The sequence below is a fragment of the Neoarius graeffei genome, chromosome 11 (assembly GCF_027579695.1).
Source record: "Neoarius graeffei isolate fNeoGra1 chromosome 11, fNeoGra1.pri, whole genome shotgun sequence".
NCBI classification, from domain to species: Eukaryota; Metazoa; Chordata; class Actinopteri; order Siluriformes; family Ariidae; genus Neoarius; species Neoarius graeffei.
In genome coordinates, this window is record NC_083579.1 from 19,062,893 (window position 1) to 19,089,047 (window position 26,155).

General features: G+C 44.5%; 1 protein-coding gene across 5 annotated transcripts in view; it reads right to left on the reverse strand.

Annotated features, from left to right (window-relative positions):
* Positions 1-26,155, reverse strand: part of itsn2b (intersectin 2b) — a 149,355-nt gene that overhangs the window by 21,146 nt on the left and 102,054 nt on the right. For all 5 annotated transcript variants that reach the window (XM_060933563.1, XM_060933568.1, XM_060933566.1 and 2 more), the window contains 3 exons: positions 22,639-22,735; positions 22,319-22,513; positions 17,049-17,170 (listed from right to left, as the gene is read on the reverse strand). In XM_060933563.1, the coding sequence (XP_060789546.1) occupies positions 17,049-17,170; positions 22,319-22,513; positions 22,639-22,735 (414 nt within the window). The remainder of the gene's footprint in view (positions 1-17,048; positions 17,171-22,318; positions 22,514-22,638; positions 22,736-26,155) is intronic.

Consider the following 26,155-nt stretch of genomic DNA (forward strand, 5'->3'; position numbering starts at 1 on the left):
CGCTGCCCAGTCCTTCAGGGGGCCCACACCGACTGTCTCGGCCACGCACCCGCCAGGAGACCAGACGGGTTGATGACTTTCATCGCCCCACCACCTCCCGGACCCGCGGCGCCGCTCCCTACACCCAGTCCGCTCCTCGTCGCCCCCATGGTGACCGACGGGGGCGGTCTGGGCGGCGCTGACATCAGCGCGCCGGCGGTCGGCCGCTTTTCCAGCGAACAGCTCCAAAGCTGGAGAGCGTTGACCCCAGACCCCTGGGTGCTGGTGACCCTCACCGAGGGTTACCGCATCCAGTTCTGCCGCCGACCGCCGCGTTTTCATGGGGTCAAACACACCACCGTGAGCCATCCAGGGAAGTCCCTCGTCCTCCGGCAGGAAATCGCCACCCTCCTGGAGAAAAGAGCAATCTCTCCCGTCGACAGGCAGAGACAGCAAGGTGGGTTCTACTCCAGGTATTTTCTGGTTCCGAAGAAGGACGGCGGTATCCGCCTGATCCTCGACCTGAGGTCCCTCAACTCCCACTTGAAGACCATGAGATTCCGCATGCTGCGTACAGTGGATGTCTTACACCACATCCAGGCAGGCGACTGGTTTGCCACCGTCGACCTGAAAGACGCCTACTTCCATGTTCCCATTGTGTCACACCACAGGCAGTTCCTGCGGTTTGCCTTCGAGGGCCAGGCTTTCAAGTTCAATGTTCTGGCCTTTGGGATATCGCTGGCACCCCGTGTGTTCACCAGGTGTGTGGCAGCGGCATTGGCACCACTTCAGGCAAGGGGTTTGCGTGTCCTGCCTTACCTGGACGACTGGCTCATCTGTTCACGGTCAGCAGCTCAGGCCCGCACCGACATCGCGACTGTGCTCTCACATGTCGCAGAGCTGGGGCTCAGGGTGAATTACAAGAAGAGCTCACTGGTGCCCAGCCAGGAGACGACTTTCTTGGGCATGCACCTGGATTCGAGGTCGTTGATGGCAACCCCCTCCCAGACCAGGATCCACAACATCTGCCTGCTGCTTGGCCGCTTCGGACGGGGCAGGTCACTCACCCTGAAGACCTTTCAGCGCCTGCTGGGCATGCTTACGGCAGCCTCCTCTCTGGTCCTGCTGGGACTCCTGGACTTACGCCCGCTTCAGAGGTGACTCAACGGTCTCCACCTCCACCCAGCGCTGCACGGGCGCAGGCTCGTGAAGGTGACTGATACTTTTTTCAGGCTCCTCCGTCCATGGAGGAGGAGGGCTTACATTCTGCGGGGTGTTCCGCTGGCGGCTATCCCCTCCCGGAGGGAGGTCATCACCACGGATGCTTCCCTGGGAGGTCGGGGTGCAGTCTGGCAATGCCGGACCGTCAGAGGCTGCTGGAGTCCAGGGCAGCGAAAGCAGCACATCACCGTGCTGGAGCTACGGGCTGTGTTCCTCGGCCTACAGCACTTCCTCCCAGGCCTGGCCGGCAGACACGTTCTGGTGCGGACGGACAACGCTACAGTAGTGTACTACATCAACCACCAGGGAGGCACCAAGTCCCTCCAGTGCTTGGAAGTGGCCGGCCAACTTCTGCGGTGGGCCCATCGACATCTCTTGAGCCTGCGTGCCATGTACTTGCCAGGCACTGCCAACAGGGCAGCGGATCTGCTGTCCCGCCAGGACCCCGATCCCGGGGAATGGAGACTCAACCCAGCGGTGGTTCTCGCCATCTGGGAACGTTTTGGCAAGGCAGAGGTGGACCTCTTTGCCTGCCAGGAGTTGACACACTGCCCTCTGTGGTTCAGCCTCCACGGCCCCAGCTCCCTGGGCCAGGATGCGCTGGCGCATGCTTGGCCGAGGCAACTGCTGTATGCCTTCCCCCCCTCTGCCGCTGATCGTGCCAACCCTACACAGGGTTGCGATGGACCACCACGGGCTGCTGCTTGTTGCCCCTCGGTGGCCGGGCAGAGTGTGGTTTCCCAAGTTGCTGCAACTTCTGAACGGCGACCCCTGGTGCCTGCCAGTGAGGACGGACCTGCTATCACAGCTGGGAGGGCAGATCTGGCACCCGGATCCAGCCCGTCTGCAGCTCTGGGTGTGGCCGCTGAAGGGCCGGACTCCCTGCTAGGTCTTTGTGAGCCGGCAGTGGTCAACACCATTGCAAGCTCTCGGGCACCCTCCACCAATGCCCTCTACGCCAACAGATGGAGGCTTTTCTCCAACTGGTGCTTGACTCGGGGGGAGGAGCCTACATGCTGCCCCCTGCCGACCATTCTACTGTTCCTCCAGTCTCTGTTTGACAAGGGTCTTACTCCTTCCACCATCAAGGTCTATGCAGCTGCCATCCCTGCTCAGCATGCCAGAGTTGGGGGAAGGACCGTGGGGTCCCACCCCTTGGTGGCACGTTTCTTGAAGGGTGCTCTCCGGTTGAGACCCCCCCGACGGAGCCGGGTACCCACATGGGATCTTCACTTGGTGCTGCAGGCTCTCTGCGACGCACCGTTTGAGCCCCTGCTCACGGCAGACATTTCATGGCTCTCCCTGAAGACTGCTTTTCTTCTGGCCATTACATCGACGAGGCGCGTCGAGGAATTACATGCGCTGTCAGTCAGTGGGAAGTGCCTGCAGTGGCACTCCGGCGACAGCAGGGTCACTCTGTGGCCTAACCCCTCTTTCCTCCCGAAGACCCTCTCTGCTACCTTCGTCAACCAGCCCCTTAGCGTTGCAGCGTTCGAGGCGGGCCATGGTGAGAGGTCGGAACTTTTGTGCCCAGTTCGCGCCCTCAGGGTGTACGTGTCCCGTACGGACGGCTTCCGTAGGAGTGACGCCCCGTTTCTGTGCCAAACAGGGCCGAGGAGGGGTCTGGCGCTCTCTAAGCAGAGGCTATCCAAGTGGATAGTCGAGGCCATATTACATGCCTACAGGCACAGTGGCTCCCCGATTCCTCCAGCTGTCAGGGCGCACTCTGCACGGGGCGTGGCGGCCTCATGGGCATCACTGAAGGGCGTGCCCCTTTCAGACATATGCAGCGCAGCCTCCTGGGCTTCCAGCTGCACCTTCACCAGGTTTTACCATCTTAATGTCGTCCCACATAATCCTGTGGCGACGGCCGTCATTCCAGGCCCGTCGCAGCAGCACTGAGTACGGGTAGGCACTCCTCATGACCTGGTTGGTATTAGTCATCCATGTGCTGAAAGCACCGCCTCTGGCGGTCAGGAGAAACGAAATAGAACGAGGGTCATGTATATAACCGCAGTTCTATGAGTTTCGGATGACCGCCAGAGCTTGGCAGTCACTCGGAGTGTACACGAGAAGATTTGCCAAGAGGTCACTTCCTGGGTTCACCGGTCTTTTGTGCCGGGGTCACGGGGTGACGTCACCCAGGTCACACGTGACTTTGTTGTTACTATTACTCGACCTGCACGTTCGTGTGATGGATATCCATGTGCTGAAAGCACCACCTCTGGCGGTCATCCAAAACTCATAGAACCGCGGTTATATACATAACCCTCGTTTTAACAACTGCAAGTTGAACTCCAAGTTACTGGTCTCAAGTGATTTTCACTGCACACACAATATACCAGATGAGGTAGCAAGATCTCCAGGCTCCCTGTGGATTGTTATCGGGCCTGGCAGATGACGCAGACGGCGGAGGGAAAGAAAACAGAAGTGAGGCTGTAGGGCCAGACTCCTAGCTAAACTCAGAAAACAACCTTACAGCTTCCTCTTCCCAGCATATTACTTACCAATGCTAGATCCATGGTCCACAAAAAGACCCTTTTATCTACCGAGGGAGTTCAGTGCTGTGTTTATGCTGGCAGTTTACATCCCACCACGGGCCGACCGCACTACAGCGCTAGGACTACTACATGACATCGGCAAATACGAGACCACACACCCAGATGCTGTGTTCATCATGGCCGGGGATTTTAATCATTGCAACCTCAGGACTGTGCTACCAAAGTACCATCAACACGTGAGTTTTCCGACAAGGGACATCATCCTGGACCATGTCTACAGCAATGTGAGAAATGACTACAAGGCTGTGCCCCACCCCCACTTTGGACAGTCTGACCACATCTCTGTGTTCCTCTACCCAGCTTACAAGGCCCTTCTCAAACAAGCCCCCCCAGTGAGTAAAACTGTTAAAGTCTGGAATGAAGAGACTGATCTAGTGCTCCAGGACTGCTTCAGTTCTACAAACTGGGATGTGTTTAAGACTGTTGCTTTGAGAGAAGACTGTTCTGTGGATTTAGAGGAATATGCATCTGTGGTCACCAGCTACATCAGTACATGTATTTATGACATTGTCCCCACCAAGCGCTGCAAAATATATCCTAACCAAAAACCATGGATTAACAGTGAAGTACGCTCCATGCTACATGCACGCTCCACCGCTTTTGCCTCTGGCGACGCAGATGGATATAAAAAGGCCAGATATGACCTACACAGATCCATCAGGGAAGCCAAGAGGCAGTACAGACTGAAGCTGGAAGGTTATTACAACACCTCAGACTCCAGATGCATGTGGCAGGGCCTGCAACACATCAATTTCCAGCAGAAGAACAGCAGGGTCACAGCCAACCACAACACACCACCAGATGAGCTGAACGAGTTCTATGCTTGCTTCGACACCCTCAACACCAACCAACAGGGGGATTTCTACCAACAGAGGCAGCACAGAGCTCTTTACCTACTGTGACCATAACCGAGGTAAGCAAGGTCTTCAGGAGAACTAACCCCCGAAAGGCAGCCGGCCCTGACAACATCCCTGGCCGTGCTTTGAGGGCCTGCTCCACACAGTTAGCAGGGGTCTTCACAGACATTTTCAACCTGTCCCTCTCCATGTCTTCTGTGCCCACATGCTTCAAGACCACCACCATAGTACCCCTCCCAAAGAAAAACAATATAACATGCCTGAATGACTATCGACCAATTGCACTCAATTCAGTTGTAATGAAGTGTTTTGAGAGGATAATCATGTCATACATCAAAAAGGGCATCCCAGACACAATAGACCCCCTTCAATTCGCATATCGTCAGAACCGTTCAACTGATGATGCCGTCAATGCAGCCATCCACACAGCCTTGTCACACCTGGAACACAGGGACACCTATGTTCAAATGCTGTTTGTGGACTACAGTTCAGCCTTCAACACCGTCATCCCCAGCAGACTGACAGAGAAGCTCTCCACCCTTGGACTGACATCCTCCCTCTGCTGCTGGGTTCTGGACTTTCTCACAAACAGACCCCAGGCTGTCAGAGTCGGTACCAGAACATCCAGCACCAAGACAGTGAGCACAGGGACCCCCCCCAGGCTGTGTGCTCAGTCCAGTCCTGTACACCCTCTTCACCTACGACTGCACCCCCACCCAGAGCAACACTTCCATCATCAAGTTCGCTGACGACACCACTGTTCACCGGCAGAGATGAGAGCACCTACAGGGAGGAGGTGGCTCAGCTGGTCTCCTAGTGCCAGGAAAATAACCTCTCCTTGAATGCTGAGAAGACCAAGGAGATGATTATTGACCCAAGGAAGAGGAGGAGAGACCAGCACGCCTCACTACACATCAACGGGACACAGGTGGAGAGGGTGAAAACATTTAAATTCCTTGGACTCACATCAGTGAGGATCTCACCTGGACACAACACACAGCAGACCATCAAGAAGGCTCAACAGAGACTCTTTCCTGAGGAAGCTGAGGAAATTTGGACTGTCCACCAAACTCCTCAGCAACTTCTACAGGTGCACAGTGGAGAGCGTCCTGACAAATTCCATCACTGTGTGGTACGGGAACTGCACAACTCGGGACAGAAAGGCTCTCCAGCGTGTCATTAAAATGGCACAGTTCATCTGTGGAGCTGTCCTCCCCCCACTACAGGACATTTACAACACCCAGGTCACAAAAAGGGCACAGAGCATCATCAGGGACCAAACACACCCACAACACAGACTATTCACGCTCCTACCATCTGGCAGACACTACAGGAGTGTGAAAGCAAGGACTACTAGACTGACAAACATTGTTTTACCCCCAGGCCATCAGGCTTTTGAACCAAGGATTATAATCACCATCTACCTCTATATTTCCATCAGGCTTTGAGCCACGGATTATACTAGCAATTTTGCACAAGACATTGCCCAGTATATCTACCTTTATGTTTGCCTCTCCCTTTTTTTCCCCCAATGTTATCTTCATTTTTCACTCTACCTTTATATTTTGCATTCCATATGCACTTTATATTTTATATTTCATTTTGGTAAGCGTAGTTTGGTCGGGCAGTTGCAAAATAAGAATTTCATTACCCAATAATAAACCACTGTGTCTGTTATTGTGTACAGGGGGTGATAGCGTTCCGGCGCGCCGCGCCGGATTTCCAGCGCGCCGTGGCTGGGGGAAAAAAAAAAAAATCTAGTTCGCCCATTGTCCTGTGTCATTCTGAGATGCGCAGATAGACAGTAAAGGGAATTCGGAATTCCCTTTACTGTCTATCTGCGCATCTCAGAATGACACAGGACAATGGGCGAACTAGATTTTCTTTTTTTTTTCCCCAGCCACGGCGCGCCGGAAATCCGGCACGGCGCCGGAACGCTATCACCCCTGCGTGTATATGACAAAAATCTTGAATCACAAAAAGGATGAATTGGAACCGTTTCTTGCTGGGAACTGCTACATCCATAATTGCTGCGTCCTGATCATAACGGAGAATTGGTTTCACCTGCAAATCCCCGGTGCTACCATGCAGCTAGCAGACCGCACACTCCACTGCTGTGACAGAAACCAGGACTCGGGTAGGGGCTCTGTATTTATGTGCATACAGACTGGTCTAATAACAGCATCATAGACAGCCACTGTTCTTCCGATTTGGAGTACGTGTCAGTCAAATGCCGTCCTTTCTTTCTACCAAGACAGCCAACATAGGTTATTGTGACTGCTGTATACATACCACCTGATGCTAATGCTAGCACAACTCTCGCACTCCTGCTAAACACCATAAACAAGCAGCAAAGTAACCATCCTGATGGTGCTCATATTATAGCTGGCGATTTCAATCAGGCTGAACTGAAATCAGTACTCCCAGCTTTTTACCAGCACGTGAAGTGCCCAACTAGAGGGAGGAACATTTTGGACCATGTTTATTCTAACATCAAGCACGCATACAGAACTATTCCTCTCCCTCACCTAGGCCAGTCAGATCACCCCCCCTTAGACAGAGATCACCACCAGCCATAAAGACTATTACAACCTGGCCCGAAGCTGCACACTCAGTTACAGGACTGTTTTAAACACACTGCATAGGATGTATTTGAACACAAGGACACAGTCTGTCCTATACTACATCAAGTTCTGTATAAAGAATCTCACTGAGGTTAAACGCCTACGCGTCTTCCCCAATGAGAAACCCTGGATGACTGGCCATGTCTGCACGCTCCTCAGGGCCCGGGACTTAGCATTCAGTTCAGGTGACAGCGCTCTGTATAGTGCAGCTCGAGCTGATCTGAAGAGAGGAATAAGGGATGCTAAGGCAGACGACAAGATGAAGATAGAGAAACATCTCTTAGATGACAAATCCACAGCAAGTATGGCAGGGCATAGAGGGCATCAACTACAGAAGCCATGTAGTGACACCCAGATGCATCACTGGTAGAGGAGCTGAACTGCTTTTTTGTATGCTTTGAGATACAACAGCACATAGCCACTCCACCACTGCCTGCACCAGCCCCTAGCCCCCCCACTCACTGTCGAGGAGCAGGACATGAGGCGGGTGCTCAGGGCAGTGAGCCCCAGAAAAGCTGCTGGTCCAGATGGAGTACGGGGAAGGTGCTCAAGGCATGTGCTGACCAGCTCTCAATAATTTTCACTTCCATCTTCAACCTCTCCCAGTCACTAGCTGTTGTCCCATCCTGCCTGAAATCATCCACAATCATACCTGTTCCAAAGAAACCTACCATAGACAGCCTCAAGGACTATCGCCCAGTCGCTCTCACACCTGTCATTACAAAGTGCTTTGAGAGGCCGGTTCAACATCATATCAAAGCCTGTCTCCCTCCCAGCATCGACCTATACCAGTATGCCTACCGTGCAAACAGATCTACTGAAGACCCTATAGTCACAGCTTCACACACTGCCCTATAGCTCCCCTGCTGCTCCAGGTGGTATGTGAGAATGCTCTTCATAGACTACAGCTCAGCTTTTAACACAATCATCCCAGACATACTAGTTGTCAAGCTGCTGGACTTAGGCCTTCCCTCACTCACCTGTTCCTGGATAAAGGACTTTCTGACAAATTGCCCCCAGACTGTGAAACTCTGCCTCTACTTTTCCTCCTCCCGCACACTCAGCACTGGCTCTCCCCAGGGCTGTGTGCTGAGCCCCCTACTCTGTTCTCTTTGCGCACATGACTGCACCCTGCCTACCCTGGAAACACAATCATTAAATTTGCCAATGACACCATTGTGGTTGGACTGATCTCAGGAAATGATGAGATAAACTACAAGATCGAGGTCCTAAAGTTGACAGAGTGGTGCTCAGCAAATAACCTGCTACTGAATACCTCAAAAACTAAAGAAATCATTGGCAACTTCAGGAAGAACAGGGCTGACCTCACCCCCCTCTACATCAACGGCGACTGTGTAGCAGTGGCGGCTGGTAGTCTTTCAAACAAGGAAGGCTGGTCGGTTACGATATTTCCAGATTTTAAAAGAAAAAACACATCAATTTTGCCCATACTCTTGCCTCTGATCTGGCTGATTGTTGGCAGGGTCACAAACTGTGAAATAACAGGTTCTTTTGGCCCATTAGCCTACTGTCCAATATACATGATGGTGGTGTTGGGGGGGGTATATTTTAACATTTTATATTTTTAAATTGTGGCATGTTGTTTAAAAATTGATCATTATTGAAAGCAGCTCTTTGTCAGGAACCTCAGCAGTAACAGCAGAGTTTTCTGGAATAGGCACAAGCACTGACCTTGGGGAGCCAAACATAGAGCTGGGTGCCACACATTTCATTCAATGACACTTTCCCTATATTTTACTTATTTTGACTGAGAAATGTTTTACTGACAATTTTGATAACCCTTCACTTTTAATCCAGGTCTGTAGTGTGAAATGTTCTCGGCTGTGTTTTTGGTTAAAAATGTTTTCCAAATTGTAGCTGTGTTTAATTCATATCCAGAAAAATATATATTCCAATATAATATACTCAGCATAAACATTTTAAATAGATTCTATATTTTTGGTCCATCCATGACATTACTAAAGTAGCCTATTTACTGTTGTTGATGTGGGTCACTTGCTGTTAGCCAACTCACTTTCTCGTACCAGGAGAGCTGAAAGGAACGAGTATTATTCCCTACCTTTTTCACCAAGTCAATTTGAGGCGTTGGTCTACCCTGCGCTTTAATTTTTTCCTCGAAAGGAAGACTGGCAAATGGCTTCGCCAAAATTAAATCAGCAATGCTTGGCATCCGTGCACAGCTTTCTTGCTAGCTGACTAGCCCCCTCAAGTTCAAGTTCAGTCACTCAAACTAAATTTCTGGAACTAAGATAGCAAACTTGACAACACTATATTTACAATTTATTTACAATTAAAATATATACAAACTAAAAAAGCTGGTAGAAACCGTATGTAATGAATGAAATCGAAATGTAAGCTGATCTCTTACAATACACCACACCACTTGCGAATTCACATGGGACTGAACTGAAATTCACCGCTGCCTGTCTATATTTGAAACGAGCTGTCAATCAAAGAAAATATCCGGCCGCTTTCACCAATCACCAGTCTCCTCGCGGAAAACTTTGCCATGTCCCTCCCACTGTGAGGCTGGGAGTTCATGGGCGGGCGTTTTCGCAGTATTTGTCCAATAACCGTCTTGCATTTTGATATTGAAAAGCGCATAGCTCCCAAATGCCATTGAAGTCCATTGAGGCTGGGCTGCATCGCGCTGTCACGAGGGGGGGGGGAACTCACGCACACATTAGGCGAACTGGGGAAAGTTATAACAATGATTTCGCACTGTAGTTGGGTTGAGCACATATATTTCTATGATTCTGGATCTGAAATAGCAATGTTATAAGGTCGGCTATAACATAAGCCTAGCGCAATTCATCCTACATGATGTTCATCATTTTTAGAGGAGGCTGAGCCTCCCTCGTTGTCTTAGAGCAATCGCCCGTGCTGTGTAGAGAGGGTCCACACCTTTAGGTATCTCACAGCACCTTCATCTCTGCAGACCACTCCTGGTTTGCAAACCCCACAGCAGTTATCAAGAAGGCCCAGCAGCAACTACACTTCCTGAAGGTGCTCAGGAAGAACAACCCGGATAGTAAGCTGCTGGAGACCTTCTATAGATCCTGCATTGAGAGCCTGCTGACGTACTGCATCTCTGTGTGGTACACCAGCTGCACTGAAGCAGACAGGAAGAGGCTGCAGAGAGTAGTTAAGACAGCACAGAAAATCATCGGCCACCCTCTCCCCACCTTGGATGACATCTACAACTCTCGCTGCCTCACCAAAGTGAGGAATATTGTTAAAGACAGTTTTCACACAAGCCACCCCCATCTGTTTGACCTCCTGCCCTCTGGGAGGCACTACAGGTGCATCAAGTCCAGGACTAACAGACTCAAGAACAGTTTCATCCCTAGAGCCATAACCCTGCTGAATGCAAACATGCACTAAACCCCACTCCTTGTTGACTGTGCTATATTATTTATTAACTATTATTAGTAGTTTATCTACCTCAATAATACAAATGCAATCTGAACTTTGTTACTTTTTAAATGCATGCTATTCTGGGTAGTGTGTGTGTGTTCAATTTTTATGTGGTCTTGCACTTTAAGGTTAGCTTTTAATTTCAATGTACTCTGTACAATGACCATAAATACATTCGGATTCTGAGTAAATGGTTATCTTTTCGAGCCCCCAAGACAAGAAACAGATGCCAGTTCACTCAGTTCACAACAGTCCCAACAGTTGTGGATTTTTATTCTAAGATGGCCACTGCAAAATACAGGGAAAATATATACATGTATCTCAATAAATGCAGAAATATAATACATACACTTATTCAGTGTAATTACTGAAAGAAAATATGAAGTCGGTGATAATGGGGGGGGGGGGGGGGGGCTGTCCAAATGTCAGATAAAAATGTCATTTATTAAACCAGTGGGTTTCTTTTTTGCTCCAGTAATTCCCCATGTGCTTGTTCTGGTGGTGGTGGTGAACACTTAATGAATCAGATTTATTATTCGTAGGTGACATGAAATCTGCCCACTTCGTTTGCACAAACCCCACCCACTCTTGCTTTGTCGTCATTTCTCGGAAATTCATGAACCGAATGTCCTGTTGTATATGGATTTGAACATCCAAACAGCTCCGCACTTTCCCATCATTATTTTTGTAAGATTCCAACAACAATATCCAATTTCAACAAGTAAACAAGCACTGAGTCAGATAAACCAAAATGACCCAGATAACCGGGGTTCCACACGTGACGTCATGCCCCAGGGCTAATCTCGCAAGGCTGCCTTTTTCCGGGAGCTGTGATTTATTGATATTTATTTTATCAAGCACAAAACCATTTTATTTTCCCCCCTGCTTCCCTAATTCATTTTGGTCATTACTAATGATATTCATTTTAAAGCATTACAATAAGGCATTACATACACTTTAGAGCAGGGGTTCTCAACCTTTTTCAAGCTGGGCCTCCCCAAAGCTGGTTCATTGCAGTTGGGACCCCCCCTTCCTCCCGGCCCCACCCCCACTACACCACGACGGACGGACGGACTATTATTTTTAGGCCCACACTATCATCATCATCATCAGTAGCAGTAGGTAGGCCTATCATTACTAGGCTATTGTTATAACTGGAAGTAGCATCAGACTTCTAATGTGAGCTTGCAGGCATTATTATTATTTGTGGTAGGCCTATTATCATTACTAGGCTATAACTATATAATTATGAGGTTACATGTTTTGCTATTATTATTATTATTAATATTATCAGTAGGCCTATTATCATTACTAGGCTATTGCTATAACTGGGAATTGGCACTAGACCTCTGATATGAATTTATGCTTTATTATTGTTATTACTACTAGGCCTAATAATAGGCATATCATCTGCATGTTTTACAGAAGCTTGCAGGTAGGCGATGTTAATGTGAGACCTGAGCCTGCTTTGCCTTGCAAAGATCCTCAATTCTTGGTGCAATGTCTGATAAACACAGCCTCAAATCATCCTCGATTTGTGCACGATTGCGGTATTTCGTTTTGAGTGCAGTCATTTTTGAGAATCCTGCCTCTCACAAATATGTGGACACGAAAGGGAGGAGAATCTTCAAGGCGACGTCACAGAGTTGAAGGTATTCCTGCATCAATGCTGCCCAGAATGACGAAAGAGGGCAGGAGGTAAAAAGTTCCTTCAGCCTACTGTCACTCTTCAGCTCAATAAGCTGTTCCTGCATACCAATTGACAGCTCGTTTGCTGTGCACACAAATGGATCTCGAACCCATGCAAAAGAGCGATAATCCTCTTTAAAGTACGTTGCAAATTCTTTTCTCATTGCAGACAGGTGCTTAGACGGTGATTGAAATAGAGAGGAGAAATCGTGTGACGTGCCTGCATCAGTGATAAAGTCTGCAAGGCTGGGGAACATGTCGCAGTTCCCTCGACTGATGCGGCCATGCCAGAGGTCAATTTTGTGTGAAGGCGTCCACTCTGTCTGCGAGGAGCAAAATATGAGTTTCGCGGCCTTGCAGAGACAGGTTGAGGCCATTCAAACGGTCAAATATATCGACCAAATAGGGCAGAGACGCAAGCCACATAGTGTCATCCAGATGCTTCGCTAGATCTGATCTGATTTGATTTGTCAAAAAAAAAAAAAAAACCTTCACCTCCTCTCGCAGCTCATACAACCGCTGCAACACCTGCCCCCTGGAGAGCCAGCGAACTTCAGTGTACAGAAGCAGCTGTTCGTGCCCTGACCCCATCTCCTGGCAGAGGACCCCAAACAAGCGAGAGTTTAGCGGCCATGATTTGATTAGATTTGTCATTTTCACGGATTGGTTCAGCACTGAGTCAAAGAGAACCAGCATTTTTTTTTAGCAGCTAATGCTTCGCGATGGACCATACAATGTGTCCATTTCACAAGTGGAGCTACTTGCTGAACACGAGCAACTAGGCCACGCTCGCGGCCCATCATTGCCCGTGCACCATCCATGCATAGGCCAACGCATCGGTCCCAAGCCAAACCATTTTCACGGATAAAAATATCAAGGACATTGAAGATAGCTTCTCCTGTAGTGTGTGACTGAAGAGGCCGGCAAAACAGGACATCCTCCTCAATCGCCTTGTCACGCAGATACCTGACATAGACGAGGAGCTGTACCTGCCCAGCAATATCAGTGGATTCGTCCAGCTGCAGTGCATAGTAAGGACACTATTTTATGAACTCTAGGAGTTGCTCTCTGTCATTAGACACGTCTGAAATCCTCCTAGCGACCGTCATTGGACAGTGGTACTGCACCGAGTTTGGCTGCTGCACTATCATTATTCTGCACGTCTTGTGCGGCCGGCAAAATGAGAGTCTTGGCAATTGTATGCGGTTTACCCAGTTTAGCTATTCTTTTGGCCACTACATATGATGCCTCCAAACACTGTTTAGACACAGTGCTGTGCACTGAAATGGCTGCCTGTTGCTGATGGAGGCCATCAAGCTCTCTTTTAAAATATTCTGCCGGTTTATCTTTAATAGCAGCATGTTTTGTTTCGAGGTGCCTTTCAAGTTTGCAGGGCTTCATGCTGTCGTTTGCTAGCACCTCGGCACACACACGACACACTGAGGTCTCAGATCAGCCGTGACTGTAAATCCAAACTGCAGGTATGCTTCATCGTACCTTCGAAGCTTTTTTGCAGCTGGTGGTGTGTCGGTTGCCTTGTTGGTCCTCACTAGAAAACTCTCCATTTTTGTTAATTATAATTTGGATGTGTGGCTATGTTAAGAGACAAGTATCGGGGACTAATCAGACGGGACTTATGCACGTTCTTTAATGCAAGTGTTTAACAATTTTGCAGGCAATACCAATTTTATTTGAAGACTTAAGATTGTAGTCCTGAGTGAGTGAGTGATTGTCTTAGGCCCTGTCCACACGGCAACGGATTCAGGTGACTCCGATACAATTGTTTATCGTTTCGGCCTGGCGTCCACACGGCACCGGCGTTTTGGGTTGCCCAAAACGCAATCTTTTGAGAACGGGTTCCAGAGTGGAAAGATCTGGCAACGTTGCTGTTGCGAAGTCGTCTGGATGAGTAGAACAGATTTGTTTATGATGACGTCACAACCACATGACTGTGAGTGCTTCATGCCAGGTAGAAGTGTAACGAACTCGATGCGAGTTGTCAACAAATCCTATAACTTGGTTCATGAAACGCGCTTACAAAATATTTTCACTGTGAATATTTATTGTGTAATGGTGCAGAGAGAGAGAGAGAGAGAGAGAGAATAGCCCTTAGGGCAGAGTCAATCCCGCCAGCAAAAATAGGGAAAAAAAAAAAAAAGGAGCGATCTCACCTCTTCAGATGTTGGTTTAAGTCCTACAATACATTCCTCAAAAAGGGCGTAGAAGAACAAATTAATCCATCAACGTGTAGCATTCAATTTATTCCGGACCATTAAAGACGCCACCTTCCGCGTAGAATCATACATCATCCTCGCCGCCATATTGGATGAGTCAAAGCGGAGAATAAAGATGCCTCATTCATGTGCTGCGTTTAACTGTACCAACAGGTTTACCGTCCAAACGAGATCACATGGGATTACCTTTCGTAGGTGGGACTGGAAAAATACTTTTCATTGTATTTGGTCATTATAATGTAATTTTACGAACAGATTTTTCTGACTTTGTGGCTAATATGAAGTCTCGCGCATAGTAGTTTATGCGCATGCGTCCTTACTTCTTCTATTGTTCTGGTGTCTCCGAAGGGACCATCTCATCTTACAGCGCCCCTAGAGGTATGGCATGTGTATTGCATCATTTTCAGCAAGCGTTGCCATATGGACCTGATATTTTACTGATCGTTGCCCATTTGGACGCAATATTTTTTTAAATATCTCGTTGCCGTTATCGTGTGGATGTAGCCTTAGTCGCGCGTGTCGTACGTGTTGCAACACGGTGAAAAAGGCAGAGGCTTATAAGTGCACACTTAGCAGTTAAATAGCTAGGGCTGAGATTGGGATAGCCTTTAAAAAGACTTTTTGTGGTATGAGTCTTTAAAAAGACTGTTTAGGTTTGAAGTAAAGGCCTAAAGTAGATCAACATCAACACTGATAACAGATAGACTAGCGAGAGCTGGCACAAGCGAACTTGGCAAGAAACTAGACTAGAGTGAATGAAGCTCAACACGTGTGCAGATGCTTATATAGTAGGCTAGCCTAGCAGTTACGTGACATTGCGTCACAGGCTCAAAATACTACCCCCTGTATTGGTAAATTTGAAATGAAACTGTGTGGTTGATTTGTTTCTGTGTTATAGTAGTCCAACCACTTGCATTTTCGACATGGGAATTTTCGTGATTTTTTTTTTAAATGATTTTTTCCCTGGGAAAGCAGGGAAAGCATTATGCTGTCTTTCATCATGCTTTCCCTGTTGAAGAAAAACCCCTTCACAACAGTTAGTCAAGTGTTAATTTTGAAGAATTTTAAATTTAGTTTTAGTCGCTTACTAAAAATTTTAAGTTACATTTTAGTCTTTTTTTGTTTTCGTCAAGATTTAGACAGCTTTTAGATTAGTCAGTGTTTTATTCATAATTGTCTCAGAACATTTCCTGATGCTTGTTGTAAAATGTGCTCTGTAGCTTTAAGAGCAACTACGGTCAGGAATGCGAAACAGGGAAGGTAACATACTGTAATGGAGTTCCCTGAATAATATTTCTCCTGGCTGTTAAATTTCCCTTGAGAAGTAAGCTAGGTTGTCCACCAGAACAGAGCCAGCCATTTAATTTCATCTTCACTTATCAGGACAAAATTAATAGATTCAGTGCAATGTACACTGTCAAATATTTTTTTCATTCACATTTATGTCATGACTAAATAACAACAAAGACTGAAATGAACATCAAAATTTTCATTGACAGAATTCACACCAAGTTGACCGATCAAAAACACCCTCCTGGAGGCAGGCATATCTGGGAAACCTTCACCAGAATAAATACAGAAGATTTATCACAAGATGTAAACCACTGGTAATCCTCCAAACAGGAAGACAAGATTAGAAGACCATCTTATGGACAGATGATAAACATTAACTTGTACCAAAATAATGGAAATTGAAAAATATGGAGAAGGTAAATGATCTGAAGCATACCACCTCATCTTCTGGTGTGGGCATGTATGGCTACCATGGAACTGGTTCCCTTGTATTTATTGAAGGTCACAGCAGCAGGATGAATTCTGAAGTGTATAAGGCTATAGTACTTGCTCACCTTCAGCCAGTGTTTCAAAATACATTGGACAGCACTTCAGTGCAGATGGAAAGTGACCCAAAGCAAACTTCAAAAGCAACCCAAGATTTTAAGGCAAAGTAGTGTAATATTCTGCAATGGACAAGTCAATCACCTGACCTGAATCCATTTTATCTGCATTTCACTTGAAGGCAAAACAAGCAGGATGTGAAGCCAGCTGCAGTAAAAGCCTGACATAGCATCACCAGGGAAGAAACTGAGTACATGATTGTGGATTCCAGACTTCAGGCAGTCACTGACTGCAAAAGATTCACAACCAAGTGTTGAAAAATTTATGATTACAGTCCAATTACTTCTTGTTTATTAAAAAAAGGGGGGGAAGGGAACCCATAAATATATAAACACCATTCACCCAATTTCAATTAAAAAAAAATCCTCAAATTAAAGCTGAAAGTCTGCACCAACATACTTCATATTCATTATTTAATTTCAACTCCAATATAATGTTTTAGACAGCTAAAATAATATCCCAAGAGAAATGTCCAAATATTTACGGATGTGACTTATGTGGAAAGAGGAAATGAGCTGATGTTGACTCTGCACCACTGTAAAGGCGTACCTCCAGAACCAGCTGAAGATCCTCCATGTATCTTTCTTCTGTCTCGATGAGCTCGTGGATGTAGCCTTGCCGTTTTTTTTCCTGCAAGCTCATGGAGTCTAGACTCATCAGGTCAGCACACCCTGCAATGACAAACAAACAGTTATGATGCCTCACTCAGCCTCAAAAAGGGGGTGAAAAATACTTTGGCTATCCTAGACATACACAGCAGGTACCTTCAATACCCTCCCAGGGCAACAAAGTGAGAGCTCCTGTTCCAAATACACTCAAACGCAAGCAGGGCAATCACAAAGGGAATGAAAGGAAAGCACTCAAAAATGCTCACATCAAGACTTACCTGGTGAGGGCCCCAATTCTGATGTTCCTGAAGCCCCTGTAAGGCCGAGTCTTTCAGGGTGGCTTCATCCACACACCACAGAGCAGTTTTACCTGCCATATGAGCAATCAGTAGCTCTGTTCTTCATAGCTACACAACCAAATAACCATGCATATCTGACATTATAGTCAAATCTGTTTTGACCAAAATAGGCAGCTTCTTGGGGAAAGACATGCTTTTAACCAATCAACCTGCTTTATTAGTAATATTAAATCAACATAACTGATTATTAGTAATTACATCAACAATTAGTAATAATCAAAGGAAATCTCAAATCTGTTTGTACATTGACAAACAGAACTAGTTCATAAATGTTTGAATTCTGCATTCTACATTAATGCACACGTTTAATTAGAACATTCACAGAATACATGTGATTTATATCAATTCTGATCTGCTTACAACAGCAAGTATTTTTTAAATGATCTATAGAAGAGAATTTGTGTTTACATTTCAGTTACAGTAAGGACATACTGAACTAAATTTTCATAAGAAGACATTAAAAGGGACCACAAACTGAACAAGTAGGGCTTTTTTTGTTTAAAAGAATTTTAATGGGTCAATTTCTTTAATCAAATAAATGTTACATAACATATGTGCAGCATTGTCTCCACACTTCTTCCACACAAACATATGCATAGCTTCACTAAAGATATTGACAACTATTTATACAAATGTGACTAAGGCACAAAAGCATGGCATTAATGTAATATATAAGTAACATAACTCAAAAGGTGTAGTGCTTTGTAATAGTAGCACATTAGGTATATTGCATTCGAGCAACTCAAAGCAGAAAATATACTTTCATTGCGTTGAATTTAGTTTCCCATCAAACATGTAACATTTGTTGTTTTTAGCTGACATACAAGTAATACAACCTCACACCAAAATGAATTTTAACACCGTCAGTATAGCTTAGTGTAGCACTGGATGCTGCCACAGTATCCTATGTTTATATTCTTCCAAAACAGTATTGTAACCTTTGCTCAAGATACCTATATAAAGATGCATGAAAGAGGCAATAAAATGAAGCAGAAAGAAGGAATGCTACTGAAAGACCCACTCCCCCATGCCCCTTGCTTAAAAATCTAAAAACCACTGATGTACAAGTCAAAAGTTTGTGGACAGCCCCATATAGACAGTCAAAAGTTGCACTTCAAAGATGCTCTGGACACTTATGGTTTTGCTATGATGGCTGAGGACGACAATTGACATGATAACCTCAGGACTACAGTTGTCATGAAGTGTTTTGCACTCAAGTTATCAACGAACAGTTTATAACTTCAACAAAACAGACTTCATGTTAAAACTATAATTTCTTGGTTACACAGTTGTACTTTGTGATTATATAGGATACAGTTATAGAAGCAAATTATTTATAAATCATGCTATCTGTTATTACCCAAATGAGGATGGGTTCCCTTTCGAGTCTGATATCTTTCAATGTTTCTTCATGTCGTCTGAAGGAGTTTTCCCTTGCCACAGTCACCACAGGTTTGCACGTCAGGGATAAATAAAATTTATTAGGATAAAATTAGCACATGTTTAAATTCTTTACTTTTCTGGAAAGCTGCTTTGTGACAATGTCTGTTAAAAGCGCTATACAAAAACTTGACACCTTTCAATTCAAATGTTTTTTTCTTTATTTTTATTAATTAAAAAAAATATATGTGTCAAAAAGTCATGGACTCCTTTCTCTTTACCTAGTTGAGCGGTTCTTGACATGGATTACTACAGTTGTGGAATAGGGCTGTTTACTGTATTTTTATGATGTACCATTTACTGTTTGATATCAAACACGTTAAGGCGGTGAGAAACTTGTCCACTAATTAACTTTTAACGAGGCACACCAGTTAACTGAAAAGCATTCCAGGTGACTACCTCATGAAGCTGGTTAAGAAAATGACAATAGTGTGCAAAGCATCAAGGTAAACGCTGGCTACTTTGAAGAATCTAAAATAGCCAACTTTTTTTTAAAAAAGTACCCCGCCTTTCACCCGTAGTCAGCTGGGATAGGCTCCAGCTTGCCTGCGACCCTGTAGAAGGATAAAGCGGCTAGAGATAATGAGATGAGAAACAATTTATTTTCTTTACCACAATTATCTCTGTCAACTTGGTTGAAGGTTATGTTTTCACCTCGGTTTGTCTGTTCCCAACGTAGCTCAAAGTAGTGAACAGATTTTGATGAAATTATGAGGAAAGGTGGGTCGTAGGCCAAGGAACAATTGATTAGATTGTGATACAAATACACGTGTGTGGAACCAGAATATTTTTTGTGGATATTCTCAAATGTGGCTTGGCAGAAGTATGCACTCTACAGAGTGCCTTTCTAGTTCCAAATGTTATTTTATAGTGTTGATGTCTTCACTATTGTTCTATAATGTAGAAAATAGTCAAAATACAGAAAAACCTATGAATGAGGAGGTGCTTCAACTTTTAACTGGTACTGTATGCCATTAAGAGCACTATAATACAGTCTGTATTAACAATTTTAGTTTTAGGCATTATAAACGCTCATTAAGCATCTGTAGGTGAACTGAGCCTTGTGATGGCACTGGTGTCCAGATCATGGCAAGTGTAAAAATCACTCATGATTCTGTGATGGTAGAACAAACTGCCCAAGCTTCATCCAGTTCCTCACAACATATGAAAAGAATGAACAATGAGCTCTCTCAGGTGCATCTGAACACTGAGGCAAATCCAGTCTAGTCACTCTCTGCATTTATGTTTACTTCCTTAGGCTAAAGCTTTTATTCAAAATGACTTACAACTGAGACTGGAACTGAGCAGTTCAAGGTTAAGGGCCTTGCTTAGGGACCTAGCAGGGGCAGTTTGATCATCATGAACTCAAACTTCTGATCAGTCTTTCTGATTAAACTGACGCACGTATGGGATGCATGGCACAAAAGAAACACGTCTGTACAAATATATGCACATGATCATATGTATATGCAGTGGTGGCTCAGTGGTTGCACTGAGCCACCACTACACATACATATGATCATGTACATATACACTCACCGGCCACTTTAATAAGAAACTGCTCCTAAGATTCCTGTTCTGGGCTGCAGGATTGGAACCCAATGTGTTCTTCTGCTGTTGCATGCCAAGATGCTTTTCTGCTTACCATGGTTATAAAGAGTGATACATGAGTTACTATATCCTTCCTGGTAGCTCAAACCAATCTGACCATTTTCCTCTGACTTCTCATCAACAAGGCATTTGTTTCCACCCACAGAACTGTCGCTCACTCAATGTTTTCCACACCATTCTGAGTAAACTCTAGAGATTGTGTGAGAAAATCCCAGGAGATCAGCAGTTTCTGAAATACTCAAACCAGTCCATCTGGCACCAACATCCAAGCCACAGTGAAAGTCACACTTTGAGAACACAATTTTTCCCCCATTCTGTCGTCTCAAGTGAACATTAACTGAAGCTCTTGATTTGTATCTGCATGATTTTATACACACTGTGATGCTGTCAAGGGATTGGCGGAATAGATAACTGTATAAAACTGCAGGTACATGGGTGTTCCTAATAAAGTGACCAGTGAGTATTTATACAGATCTGTTCCTTTGTGCCATGCGACCTCTTTAATTCAAACCTTATTGTGTACCTCAAGCAGTGCTGTGCTGACTGGTTCAGAAGAGCCGGCTGCATTTATAGTCACTTTACATTTCTCCTTAGAATTCCTTGTAATGTGTTCAATTTTACATGTCAATCATTGGCCTATTTAATATTTTTGCATATTTTGAAGTGATGACTCATGGCAGCATATCCTGATGTTAAAATGTTTGTATTTATAAGTTTGTGTGAAATGGTCTGTTCTGTATTTGTTTTTTCTTCCTATGGCTACTTTGTGCTTGCTTTGGACCCACTACTGTCGTCACCCTCTCAAACAAGATACTCTGACTATTCTTGTAAGAGGAAGTATAAAATCATTTGTATAAAAGCATCTGCCAAATGAATAAATATAATGCATATAAATACATCAAATCTTCATGAGGCAGGAGTTAATATCAAATCATGCTACTGTGTACCATCACTGTCTTAGGCCAAATAAAATGTAAAAGTAGTAGTTATTTTATTGAGGTGGGTTAATACAAGATCTGTGTGGTGGTAAGGGATGCAGTTAGTAAATGGTCATGATTTATGAGAAATGGGGTCTCATTCCCCATGAGGGGAGATAGTGCGTCTCTCAAAGATGAAGACAAGGAGAGGTGTTACCACCCTATAGAAACACAAGAGAGAAGCCAAAGTAAAACTAGGTCTGAGAAACTAGATATAAGAAAATGAATGGTCAGTCATTAGGTCTTTCCCTTTGCTGTGGAAATTTTGATGTTCTGAAGTACACTTAATCCAAATAGTTCAAGATAAAAAAAAGTTGAAGACAATTTATAGTTAAAAGAATCAAAGTAGGGGGCGTTGTGGCTCAGTCGACTAAGGCGCTATACCATAAAATCCAGGGACCTGGGTTCGATTCCGACCCGAGGTCATTTCCCGATCCCTCTCCCGCTCATTTCCTGTCTCTCCACTGTCCTATCCAAATAAAGGTGAAAAAAACCCAAAACAAAACAAAAAAAAAACATCTTTAAAAAAAATTAAAAAAAAAAAAAATGTAGCAATGCCACAGAGAAAAATCGCACATCTTGCTCAAAATCCCCAAATACATTTACACCGCGCTCGACGTATACAACACCGTTCTCTTTTGAATTTTTTTTTGTCTTGCTATACAACATCCCTCTTACTACAAACCAGAAATTAACTAAAACAAGGTCCAAATATTAAGCTAATGATTTCTGTTCAATTTGTTCATCATGTAATATTCTGTAAAATGAGTGTATTGCCAGCCTTGAGAACATTGGTATGAAAAGAAACTGCTCCAACTACTTACACTGCTGGCTAGGGTCAGATTCAGATGTGGTCATTTTCACATAGTTGGTGGGGATAAGGCCTGTAGCACCATTGATTTCTCCTTTCCACCAGTCAGGGTCACTTTTATCCAGCACGTTGATTATTTGATTCTTGGAGAAGCTGAGCTCGTCCTGGTTTGCTGCCATGTAGTCATATATGGCAATAACCTGACCGACTGAGAGCAGGTGGAAGGAATGGTGTAAGGTAAGTTACCAAAAGGTGGGTTACAGAAACACAGGGCAAGACCTGGAAACAGAGAAGTAAATGCTAGGGAAAGTGGTAAAGCCTCATTTACTGTACCTGGTACGATCGCAGGTGTGGACTTGCCGCTATTTGAGCCCAACTGCTTAACATGAGACGCTGGAAACCAGCCCTTCTGTCGCTTCTTACCTCGTGCCTGAAACATGTTTAGCAAGGTACAATTTAAAAAAAAAGAATCTGCTGAGTGAAGACAAAATCAACTTGATCACTTAGTGATCACTTGACTACTCTAATTACAAGTGATAACTGCCTTAATTAAAAAAAAAAAAATCTGTGAATGTAATTAACATAAAAGGAAAAGAAAGTATTTATGGTAAGGAACATGAATAAAAAAATGTTTGCAATCTAGAAGAAAACAGTACAAACTATGACAAGGTTTACTTAAAATCAAACAAAACTCCAAAATAGTCAAGTTTATTTGTATAGTGCTTTTAACAACAGACATTGTCACAAAGCAGGTTTAAAGAAACTTAGACTTTAAACATGAACTAATTTTATCCATAATAAATTTATTCATTCCTGACTAGCAAGCCTGTGGTGACGGTGGCAAGGAAAAAGCTCCCTCAGATGACATGAAGATAATAAACTAAAACACTGTTTGCCTATTACGGCAAGTGTCTTAATGTGACCTCCGCATGTTTAAGTAAAAAATAAAACTTTAAACAATTTATCCATTAAAAAAAAAAAAAAGTTATGATATTGCTAAAACAAGACTTACCTAGTCAAACATTTGCACTGAAACCAGGTGTGTGATATAACCAGCACACTAGTACAACATTTACCTCTGAAGCACAGAGCCCTCAAAGCCTTCCAAATCAGAAAAAATAAAAACGCAACCAAGGCGCCACTGCTCGGTCTGTGAGAGCGCATGCACGTGTGTGTAATGCAATTGGTGTGTAATGTAATTAATACACTTTTTTTTTTTATAGACAGGCGTACACAACCCTGATTCCAAAAAAGTTGGGACAAAGTACAAATTGTAAATACAAACGGAATGCAATAATTTAAAAATCTCAAAAACTGATATTGTATTCACAATAGAACAGACAACATATCAAATGTCGAAAGTGAGACATTTTGAAATTTCATGCCAAATATTGGCTCATTTGAAATTTCATGACAGCAACACATCTCAAAAGAGTTGGAACAGGGGCAATAAGGGGCTGGAAAAGTTAAAGGTACAAAAAAGGAACAGCTGGAGGACCAAATTGCAACTCATTAAGTCAACTGGCAATAGGTCATTAACATGACTGGGTATAAAAAGAGCATCTTGGAGTGGCAGCGGCTCTCAGAAGTAAAGACGGGAAGAGGATCACCAATCCCCCCAATTCTGCGCTGACAAATAGTGGAGCAATATCAGAAAGGAGTTTGACAGTGTAAAATTGCAAAGAGTTTGAACATATCTACAGTGCATAATATCCAAAGATTCAGAGAATCTGGAAGAATCTCTGTGCGTAAGGGTCAAGGCCGGAAAACCATACTGGGTGCCCGTGATCTTCGGGCCCTTAGACGGCACTGCATCACATACAGGCATGCTTCTGTATTGGAAATCACAAAATGGGCTCAGGAATATTTCCAGAGAACATTATCTGTGAACACAATTCACCGTGCCATTCGCCATTGCCAGCTAAAACTCTATAGTTCAAAGAAGAAGCCGTATCTAAACATGATCCAGAAGTGCAGACGTCTTCTCTGGGCCAAGACTCATTTAAAATGGACTGTGGCAAAGTGGAAAACTGTTCCGTGGTCAGACGAATCAAAATTTGAAGTTCTTTATGGAAATCAGGGACGCCGTGTTATTCGGACTAAAGAGGAGAAGGACGACCCAAGTTGTTATCAGCGCTCAGTTCAGAGGCCTGCATCTCTGATGGTATGGGGTTGCATTAGTGCGTGTGGCATGGGCAGCCTACACATCTGGAAAGACACCATCAATGCTGAAAGGTATATTCAGGTTCTAGAGCAACATATGCTCCCATCCAGACGACGTCTCTTTCAGGGAAGACCTTGCATTTTCCAACATGACAATGCCAAACCACATACTGCATCAATTTCAGCTTCATGGCTGCGTAGAAGAAGGGTCCGGGTACTGAACTGGCAAGCCTGCAGTCCAGATCTTTCACCCATAGAAAACATTTGGCGCATCATAAAACGGAAGATACGACAAAAAAGACCTAAGACAGTTGAGCAACTAGAATCCTACGTTAGACAAGAACGGGTTAACATTCCGATCCCTAAACTTGAGCAACTTGTCTCCTCAGTCCCCAGACATTTACAGACTGCTGTAAAGAGAAAAGGGGATGTCTCACAGTGGTAAACATGGCCTTGTCACAACTTTGAGATGTGTTGTCATGAAATTTAAAAAAACAAACAAAAAACCCCCTAATTTTTCTCTTTAAAGGATACATTTTCTCAGTTTAAACATTTGATGTGTCATCTATGTTCTATTCTGAATAAAATATGGAATTTTGAAACTTCCACATTATTGCATTCCATTTTTATTTACAATTTGTACTTTGTCCCAACTTTTTTGGAATCAGGGTTGTAGAATAGAATGCCTTTATTGTCACTATACACATGTACAATGAGATTAAACCATCTCCAATAACAGTGCAAAACAGTGTGTGTAGAGAGAGAGGAAGAAGGAAAAAAAAAAGGGGGGGGTGTAAGGTTATTGCACAAGAGAGTCACATTATAAAATAAAATATTAAAAACATCACGAAGGTAAGGTGTACAGACTTGGTGTATGTGCTGTGTGTAAGGTGCACAGTCCTGAGGTGAATGTGTTGCGTTTCACATTATGGAGTGAGGTATTGCACATTATAAAAGTATTGCACAAGAGAGTCACCTTATAAAGTACTGCACATTATAAATTATTGCACAAAGAGAGTCACATAGTAAAATAAATAGACTGTAAAGTCAGAGCATATCCGAGTTCAGGGTGGTTATGGCTTTTGGAAAGAAGCTGTTTTTGAATCGATTTGTCTTTGTCCTGTAGCCTAGTAAACTAGACCCACCCGCCTAGCGGCCAAAAATATTTTTGCCTACAAGTGGGTCTAGCCTCGGACCATATCAACAACACACCCCGGGCATCAAATCGTGCCCGCCAATCACAACGCAAGGTTTTTGTTTGGATTCTTTGGGCGGGCTTTCGCAGGAGTGACGACAAGGCTGCGCGACACTGGAGAAAGCACAACAGGAAAGATGGCTACGGCTATTGAACAGCGCTCGTCTGACTCCGCTTTGGAATCAGTTTTAGAAGAATTAGACTTGGAGTTTTCGTTGAAACACGAGCAGGAAGAGGCTCTCCGCTCATTCCTTTTCAAGAAGGACGTTTTCGCTGTTTTGCCGACCGGCTATGGCAAAAGTCTGATCTACCAGCTGGCTCCCCCACTGCTTTCTGTTGCTTTGACTACGTCACAGTCACTGTTGCGCTGATTGGTCAGTGTGTTGGTTTATACGCACAGAGACAGTTTGAAAGACAACGGGTTGTTCCTACCCACACCCTTCGGAAATGTCTACGACCGAGACCAGACTAAATATTCACATTTAGTCTGGC